Source organism: Cornus florida, unplaced genomic scaffold, assembly GCF_030987335.1.
Source record: "Cornus florida cultivar Cherokee Brave unplaced genomic scaffold, ASM3098733v1 CherokeeBrave_3.0.0_Hap2_Chr11, whole genome shotgun sequence".
Lineage (NCBI taxonomy): Eukaryota > Viridiplantae > Streptophyta > Magnoliopsida > Cornales > Cornaceae > Cornus > Cornus florida.
Window position 1 is genome coordinate 120,468,070 of NW_026775581.1, and position 9,802 is coordinate 120,477,871.

Consider the following 9,802-nt stretch of genomic DNA (forward strand, 5'->3'; position numbering starts at 1 on the left):
CAATTATCAAATTGTAAGTTCACTTATACTATTATACCTAATCTAATCCAAATCAAAAGACAAATATTTTAATAAAGTTTCACACTGATTTATATTCCTCACTTTAAACTTAAAAAGACAAAAATAATTTGTTTATGTGGAGGCCAATTGTAACGGGTGGGATTCATTAACCTAAAAGTTAAAGGTATTAGGTAGTGTTGTATATTCACCAATCTATACTCAATCACTTTTTCATTCGGATCCGATGTAGGACAAATGACCCTTATTACATTCTCCCCCACCCAAACTCGTAACGCCCTCGTTGCGGCTTGGGCCACCTTACCTACTCGGATGAGTTACCCGGGCGCCTTTCGGGTCAGGCGCTTAGCGTTGCATCGGACCATTTATACTTCTTCTTATATATATATATACTTATACATTTTTCCATCCGAATCTGATACGAGACAAGGTTTTCCTTATACATTTTTAGTGTGGTATAAGTTTTCAATTACAACAATCTCTTACATCCGAACTCACAACCAAGGCGGCTCACCCCAAACACTTGTCGTTGCATCGGATCAAGAATTGAATTTGGTTATGATACTAACTGTAACAGATGATTATTTGCCCATTTATTTAAAAATTTAAATTATTAAATAATATTATATATCCATTTATCTATACTCGTACATTTTACCATTTAAATTATACGTGGAACAAATTTGCCTGGGTCTTATTGGGTGTCCCATTCTTTCCCAAAGAGGCAACTCACAACTGTCTTTCTCTCTCCATTGCTTTCCTTAAAAATAGCAATTTACAACCGAGATCAATAAGTAGGGCCACACCTACATCCACTCCCACTTTCACCGGATCCATCCTTCAGACATATAAATAAATAAATAAAAACATCCTTCTCCCCCACTCTGTCTCCCTTAAAAAATACAAAAAGGAGAAGAGAGATCTGAAACAAGAGAGAGAGAGGGGTCACAGAAATGAAGCTGAAGGAGATGAGATCAGAGACGTTGACTCTGATGCTGGTGAATCTGGCTGGTATAATGCAGCGGGCCGACGAGTCTCTGCTACCAGGAGTGTACAAAGAGGTTGGTGCGGCCCTACACACTGACCCAACAGGCCTGGGCTCACTCACTCTCTTCAGATCCATTGTACAGTCCTTGTGCTACCCACTCGCCGCTTATCTGGCTATTCGTCACAACCGTGCCCACGTTATCGCCCTCGGCGCTTTTCTCTGGGCCGCCGCCACTTTCCTCGTTGCCATCTCCTCCACATTCTTACAGGTCCCTCCCATCTCTCCCTCGCTAGCTCTACATATATAATATGTATATATATATATATATGCACAAACATACTCATTGGGAATATGTTTTGATATAACTGAACTGAGAGATGTATGTGCTTGTCATACATAGATTATGTGTAGCATAGAAGAACATGGTTATGTTTATAAAGTTTCTAGAGTTTTTTTTTTTTTTTTTGTTCATGGCTAGATTTGAGATTCAAAGACAACAGTTGACTTTTGTCTGTTTAACTTAGATAGGAGATGTGTCAATCTTTATATTTGGAGTAAGATTATGATGTCTTGTGTTGTAAAGATGTAGCTAGGTGCATATGAAATTTAAGTGACATGATAGGAAATGGTGTGTTAAGGAGAGTGAGTGTGGCGTAGGCTTATGAAATGTGGGCACTAATGAGATGATGATACTGATTTTGTGCTCTGCTACTGATTTACACTATTTAGATTTATTAACATGTATGAATTATGATGAGATCTATAGCTTCAAATAGAAAACCCCGTAAAAGTTATTGCCATTAATGAATGATAAGGCTAGTGTTAACATATTTGGATCGATGCAAAATAAAATTAGTACAAATGGGCGCTTGCATTTGTTTTGCATTTAATAATTGAGACACAGAAAAATATTCATAGAGAGATCATGGCTAAACCCAAAAATTTCATTAATTCTTAGCCATCTAACTGAAGAATTCATTTATGGTTCAACATTAAACAAACTCCAAACAACTGTTTAATAAGATATTTCCATTAATGGATTTGAGGCTTTGCCACCCTCTTAGAAAATGTAGCTTTCTTGGAATTAATTAACTGCATCATATGATAAGTATTTAATTGTGTCAACTGGTGATTCAGGTGGCGATTTCAAGAGGATTGAATGGAATAGGACTTGCCATAGTCATACCAGCTATCCAGTCCCTTGTTGCTGACTCAACTGACGAGAGCAACCGCGGTATGGCTTTTGGATGGCTACAATTGACAGGAAACCTTGGCGCAATTCTAGGTGGCCTATGTTCTGTACTGATAGCCTCAACATCATTCATGGGTATACCCGGGTGGAGAATTGCATTCCATCTCGTTGGACTAGTAAGTGTTATCGTTGGCATTTTGGTCCGCATCTTTGCCAATGATCCCCTCTTTATCGATACTAGTAAAGCTAAAGCTCAAAATCCAAATAGTTCCTTTTGGTCAGAAATGGAGGACCTGATTAAAGAAGCAAAATCAGTTATGAAAATTCCGACTTTTCAGATAATTGTAGCTCAAGGTGTGGCAGGATCATTCCCCTGGTCAGGTTTCTCATTTACCCCTATGTGGTTAGAACTTATTGGCTTCTCTCATAAAACAACAGCATTGCTCTGGACTCTCTTCATTATCGCTACTTCACTTGGAGGTCTGTTTGGAGGAAAGATGGGGGACATCCTTGCCAAGCGCTTACCAAACGCTGGGAGAATAATCCTGTCACAGATAAGTGCTGGTTCAGCCATCCCTTTAGCAGCAATACTACTGCTTGGGTTGCCTCATGATCCTTCAACGGCATTTATGCACGGTTTAGTCCTTTTCATCATGGGATTAATCACATCTTGGTGTGCTCCGGCCACAAACAAGTAAGTCTTCAAATTAATATAATCATTTTTCCGCATGTTTGTGATAAACAGATTTTTAATTTTGATTTTTAAATTTAAGCTTCTTCTAATATCTCTCAAATTCAAAATGGCTCTTGCATGGCACGAGCAAAGGTTTTTGATTGCACCCCAAAGGAATTATAAATAAATAATGAAACTTATGAATAGAGATATTTGTTAGCTAGGAAGGATGACTGCATAACCAATTTGGAGGAGAGTAATGATTCACTCCCTTCAATATGTTCTGTTCATCACTCCCTCCTGTAAATATACCGAGGTATAGATCACCTAAATGCCACTGAACGAATTGTAGCAGCCTATTTCTTTCCACAATGATGGAACCGGAATGTACATCACTCACCCCTGTTTGAAAAAACTCCTATATATCCTGATAGAAAGACCCTTAAATTTAGTCATAATCATCATAGCTACAAATTCATTTGCTGAAGAGACGTCTTTTGGATGTGTAGTCTTATCCTTGTGAAAATTAGACTGCAAGTTAGTGATATTCTTTACGCATTTTGTGAGAACACATAAAATTGTGGATTTCGTTTTTAATTTTTGACTGGCCAGCCAACAAGCAATCTTTTGTGACAGCAGACAATTCCCTGCTTGAAGCATGACTGGACTATAAACTTGTATTAATTGCTTCCTAAAAACCTATCAGGTATGTACTTTTGAGCAAAGATGCATGTTCTCCGGATGGTGTTTCTTCATTAACTGCAAAACTAGAACCGTGTGAGCATGAAAAACTGAAGAGAGCAGCCTGCTCCTTGATTTAACTCTTTATTATTCGGTATTATTATTCAGGTCAATATCATCTGACATTCTCACTGACATGATCTTGAATGGTAGAAAGCTCTAAAAGCATGTCCATAAAGGAGGTCATCTGATAAATCCTCCTAAGTCTAGAATTGTGGCTGTTTCTGCTTCTTGCCAATCCATTGTTACTGCATGCAGCTATGTTAAAAGCGTGGAATGTGAATGTAGAGTAATCAAGACCGGACCATTATTTAGTTATGTGTCGCAATGGTCATATTAGAAATTTGTAAAGCTATTTAACCATTCATTATTAACATGTGTACAGTCCAATATTTGCAGAGATTGTTCCGGAGAGATCTCGAACATGCATCTATGCTTTGGATATGTCTTTTGAGTCAATATTAACATCATTCTCTCCTCCCCTAGTTGGAATTTTGGCTCAGCATGTTTATGGTTATAAACCAATTGCAAAAGGATCAACAAACTCGGAAGAAATTAAAATGGATAGAGAGAATGCTGCACCACTTGCAAAGGCATTATACACAGCGATAGGCATTCCAATGGCAATCTGTTTCATTATCTACTCCTTCCTCCACTGTACATATCCGAGAGACCGGGAAAGAGCAAGAATGGATGCTTTATTAATAGAGTCAGAGATGCTGCAAATAGAGTCACATAACAGTCCTTCAAGAGAAGAATACTCTCAACTTCGTGTTGCAGAATTAGATGAGCCACACACAAAGGAAAGAAGTGTGATTGAAATAGATTATGAAGGAGTGGAAAGCCTTGATCTTGATGAGAGTGATGAGAAGAGACTACTTTCCCGTCAGTTGTCATTCTCAGATCCAGGCAAGTAATGGACTCAGTCAATAGAAGCTCGTTGAGTAAATCATATTACTCCTCATCAAAAGTGGAATGATTGGAGGAAAGCATAATCCCTCATTTTTGTTTTTTATTTTTTATTTTTTTCCTTTTTGCTTTTCTTTTCTCTCTCTACAACTGAGAAGAGACAACTTGTATGGCACGAGCAAATACACGAGACCATGACCAAACTACCCAAGACAATCTTGAATAAAGGAAACTCAGATTTATTCGAACTTTTATGATTAAGGATGACTTACAGAGTCAGGTTATTCATTGGTAAGCATTCATATATTTCATTTAGCAATCAAAAGAAACATGTCTATTTAAAGAAAGAAGAATTAATATATGTACATTAAGACAAATCCATTTAGCTACTCTTACAATATACCCCAAAATGAAATTAAATTTTTTGTCCAATTAAGTGTCAAACATATACTTTCCATTCACTCACATAATAGAATTCACTCACATAATAGAGAATTAGCTGTGTATAAATAAATGTGATCATCATACCCAGTAACTACTTCCATGCACAGTAGATAGAAAATTGAACCCCAAACACCTTTTTCAGAAAGAGACAATTGAGAATTAAACACTGTTTTCAACATCACTTCTGGTCTTATTCAACAGGTTTCCTTAACATTAAAGTTTCGAGGCGGACACTCACCCATCTCTTTTGAACACTACACCCACTGTACTATTCACTAGCTACACTACACCCACTGTACTATTTATAGGCCCTTGCTAACGGATGATTGGGATATACAGGCCTATAAAACTCTTTGCTTCTCTAAAACATTCTTTACCCTACACACTACCACACCATTCTAGAATCCTCCAACACCTCACACAATTATGAAAGAATCTAGAACTTAATTCCTTTGGCGGGGAATGACAAGCTACTTCCTTCTACTAGACAATATTCAAAATAATAGGTTAAGTAAATTCACAATGCCACTCCAAACCACCACTTTTTTTCAAAAACTTTTTAAAAAACTCAATCATTTCCTGCTTTTCATAACTGCCAACATTAAATCTTAATATAAAAGTTTAAATTTTAGAATTTGCATAACCTTAAGAGTTTACATGCAGCAGCAGGTGGAACATAATCAATAGATTATGCAAACAAATCTTCACTTCATAAAATAGGATAAATGTTTTATTTTTTTGGTGAGTTAAAATTTTTTTTTCTGTAAATAAAATAGGATAATTGTTTGAAATAGAAAATAAGTTAAACTTGATTCATTTGCTAGTCCACCTACATCGGAATTGGATCTAAATTAAAAGTGAATATTCTAAAGAAGATCCACATGGGTTTTGTTAATAAATTTAAGGAATAATTTCACTGACACCCTCAATAGTTTGGTCAAATATCAGTTTAAAACATTTTTCGAAAATAATTATCACTCACATTACAAACGTTTGCTCCGTTTTTCACTCACACCCCAAAAGTTAGTTTACAGATGTGTCAGACCACTTTTTACATGTAAAAAGACATTTTTACCCTTTGACTTTAGTTTGACCCTGACTTTGGTATACCCTCATTTTTTTAATTTATTTTTTTACAATATGGCCCCTTAAAAATTTGTAAACTTACAAATTATATTATATATACAGACAGACATATATATACTCCTACACACACACACACACACACACACACAAGCACAACACCACCACCAAATACAGCGGCGGAGTCGTTGTCGAATCCGACAACGGCCGCTCATTCGCCGTCAAAGTCGACTCTCCCACCTTCCAAACCGATGTCTCCCTCGCCGCGACCTCATCTGCAAGGTCGCTCGGATCCTCCAATCCTCATCATCGGACCATTTCCTCGACCTCTCCGACTACCTCCAAGACCCGAATCTGTCTCGCTGGATCTCCAAGACCCAGTCATCTCCCTCTTCGCAGAGCTCGTCTCCGCTGGATCTACCGCCACCGGATCTGTCTCGCCGGCGCCATCAACATTCTCACAGCCATCTTCGCTCTCCATCTCCAAGCTCGCCGTTGCCATTACTCCACCACCGAGCCGAGCTCTTCACTGCCGAATTGGAGTTGTCATCTCTCCCGCTAATCCACTCGCTACCAAGTCCCGCGAATCCTCCTCCAGTCGCCCCTCGCCGGTTCTCTCAAACCCAGATAATCGGTATATATATAGTTCTCACTGCCGATTCAGTCCACCGAGCTCGGCTGTGGTCGACGAGCAAGGGTCTTCAGACGGCAGCCGGCGAGCAAAAAAAGCTTAGCTCGCTCTCTCTCTCCCAGCAACAAGCACTCGTCCTCACCGTCGCCGCCCTAAACCATGTTGCCGCTTCTATCGCCTGAAGTTTCCATAGTCGTCGGCGGCACCACCACCACCACCATCACCCCATCATCACCGACCACCAACCACCAACCACCAATCTCTCTATACACTTTCTCTCTCTTCTGCAACACACCACCCACCACCAAAAAAGCCTTAACTTTTGGAACCACCACCCACCACCACCACCATGACGACCAACAGTTCCATCTACCCAATTGTCGGGATATAATTGTCTTTTAATTAATATGATATTTTGAAATAAATGTTATTAAAAAAATAGGGGCAAAGTTGTCTTTTCACATGTTTTTAACGGAGGCTGTAACGGAAAATCAAAATGGACCTAAGTGATAGTTATTTTCGAAAGATATTTTAGACTGATATTTGACCAAACTACTGGGGGTGTCAGTGAAATTATCCCTAAATTTAATTTTAAAATACAATTTATTAAATAATAAAATGAATTATTGATTGAATAAAATATTTCTCAATCACAAGTTAGTCACTTGTCCGACCGCAACATTTCCCAATCAGCCCACATGGAGTCACTTGCGTCCAACCAAATCCAGATTTGCACCAATACCAAAGGATAATATACAATTTTATGGTGAAAAACACTGACGAACTAATGACTCCCATTCCAACCATGACGAAGTAACAAATGGTTGCAAGGGAGTTTTGGACCGGTTTGTTTGGCTAATATTTTTTCTTCATATTTATTTTTACTTTTGTTAGTGTATTGTAGTAAAATAAAAACACGAAGTATGTTTGATAATGTTTGTTGTCATTTGAATAGTATCGAGCACTTTCAAAATTGAAATCAAAATCAGAAACATCAAAATGATGTTTTTGTTTACTTCCGCACTGTAGCAAAGCACTATTCAAAATTATTATTATTTTTATTTTTCTAAATTAACATTTTAACTAGCCATTCAAAATTTCAAATTTATAACACTTTTTACCAAACATGCTCTCATGTTCTTACTTTCAAAAATCTTATAACAAATTTACGTTATCAAACAAATTTCGAAATAGTGTTGAACACATTCTAAAACAAAAATATTGTTTATACTTCAAGTCAAAACAAAACAACAAAACAACTGTAGTTGTCAAACCGACCCTAATATGTTGTTTTTTTTGTAATAATAGCTTTGCTTCACTCCATACCAAATTAAACAATATTTGCCATATTTGATGACCAAAGCATCAAATGGTTGCAAGGCACCTTATCCCTATGGCTGCAAATGAACCGAGCTGTTCACGCTGTTCATGAACAGCTCGGTCGGCTCAGGCTCGTTCGTTAAGCAAACGAGCCGAGCTCGAGCCCAATTTTTAGGCTCGTTTAGGAAACGAGGCGAGCCCGAACAACGTTAGGCTTGACTCGTATGGGCTCGTGAACAAGGCTCGTTTGTTAACCCATTTATAAGTTCTTGATCTAGCCCATACGTGTGAGTCCATTACAATTATACATATAAGCCCATTTGAAAACCATTACTATAATCTAATAATAAAGCCCCAAAAAAATGACCCATATTCATTTTAAAGACCCAACCCACTTATGTAACTTATGTTAAAAAACAAACCCTATTCAACTTTCATTGACGAAGTAGCGGTAACCCCTCATCTTCTCTACTCCGTATTATCTTATTTTCTTCTCTGCAACGATTCTGAAGGTATGTATGTGCATATATATATATATATATATATATATATATATATATATATATATATATATATATATATATACTAATTTGTTTTGTATTATATATGCTTGTATATATGTGTGCTGTGCATATATAGGTGCACTATATATGTGTGTGTGTGTGCTGTGTATCTATTTACACGAATCTGATTACACAAAACTGTTCTTTTTTACTGGTTCTTCGTTTGTTCTTGTATCCTTTGAGAACCTCCCCAATATGTGCACAGACGAACCTGAACCGAACCGAGCCGAGCCCGAGCTCGTCGATTTTCTGATGAGTCGAGCTGAAGCTTGGTTATTCTAGGCTCGCCCGAACTCGAGCACCTCCCTAATTGTGGCGAGCCGAGCTCGAGCATGTTAAAGCTCGGCTCGGTTCATTTACAGCCCTACTTATCTGGGTGCAGTTTAGTCTCGTCTATGAATGTCTTGTCTGGATCTTATATTGTAGTATAGAAATTCAATACGAATATAATGTGCTAAAATTAAATTTAAATGTGTTGTAATATCTTTTCAATATCATTATTTTTAATTTCAACGCATTTAAATTGTGATTCATTACATTTTTTCTATTTGTGTGTTAAAATTTAAAGCAAGTATGTTGAAACTAAATTTAAATGCATTAAAAAAAATGCTACAATAAATTAATGGGTGTTACAACTTACAACAAAGGATTTATAGATATCACTGTCATGCACGGACCTATATAGTAGTGAGTGGGGGCAATTATTATTATTATTATTTTCTTAGAGCACGTGTATCGGCCCCACGACGTATGCACCATTCAAGTTAGGAATACAGTTCGAAAACGGTATCTCAAGGACATACCTCTGGGAGTGGGGACAATTGCCCACTGATTTTTTAGTTTTTGATATTATATAAGTTACCGATTCTTTTATTTTGTATTATATAATCACCTATAAAATTTAAAAATTACCCGCAGCCACTGATACACTTAAGGATAAATTACACTCGGACCCCCTGAGGTTAGGTTATTTATCAGCTAAATTAACATTTTGGTTTTAAATTTCACTTACATTTGAATTAGTGGTTTAACATTTCAGTTACACCCCAAATGTCAATTTTTGGTAGAGTGCTTTTGAGATGTTAAATGACTATGGTACCCTTTGACCTCCTGTTGACTATTTTTGTGACTAAACTACCCATCTTCTCATTTTCTTCCTCCTCAAACCATCATCATCTCAGAAGGAAGGTTCTTTGTATCACCCAGTTTATCGCTAGCCAAATTTGACGCCTCACAGGCA

At 37.3% G+C, this 9,802-nt stretch overlaps 1 protein-coding gene across 2 annotated transcripts; it reads left to right on the forward strand.

Annotated features, from left to right (window-relative positions):
- The first annotated feature begins 977 nt into the window (after positions 1-977).
- LOC132286740 (uncharacterized) lies at positions 978-5,395 on the forward strand. 2 transcript variants are annotated; one of them, XM_059789121.1, is made up of 4 exons: positions 978-1,274; positions 2,144-2,892; positions 3,998-4,515; positions 5,379-5,395. In XM_059789121.1, the coding sequence occupies exons 1-4, from the start codon at positions 987-989 to the stop codon at positions 5,393-5,395; spliced, it is 1,572 nt and encodes a 523-aa protein (XP_059645104.1). In that variant the 5' UTR covers positions 978-986. The 2 variants fall into 2 exon arrangements, with proteins under 2 accessions (XP_059645104.1, XP_059645103.1); XM_059789120.1 differs by lacking the exon at positions 5,379-5,395 and having other exon boundaries at positions 987-1,274; positions 3,998-4,839.
- Positions 5,396-9,802: the final 4,407 nt, after the last annotated feature.

Bases quoted from the DNA above. Each gene is read 5' to 3' on its own strand.
- LOC132286740 (XM_059789121.1), top strand. From the start codon at position 987: ATGAGATCAGAGACGTTGACTCTGATGCTGGTGAATCTGGCTGGTATA. The intron at 1,275-2,143 runs GTCCCTCCCATC...CTGGTGATTCAG, and splicing joins TCTCCTCCACATTCTTACAG to GTGGCGATTTCAAGAGGATT. The intron at 2,893-3,997 runs GTAAGTCTTCAA...ACATGTGTACAG, and splicing joins TGTGCTCCGGCCACAAACAA to TCCAATATTTGCAGAGATTG.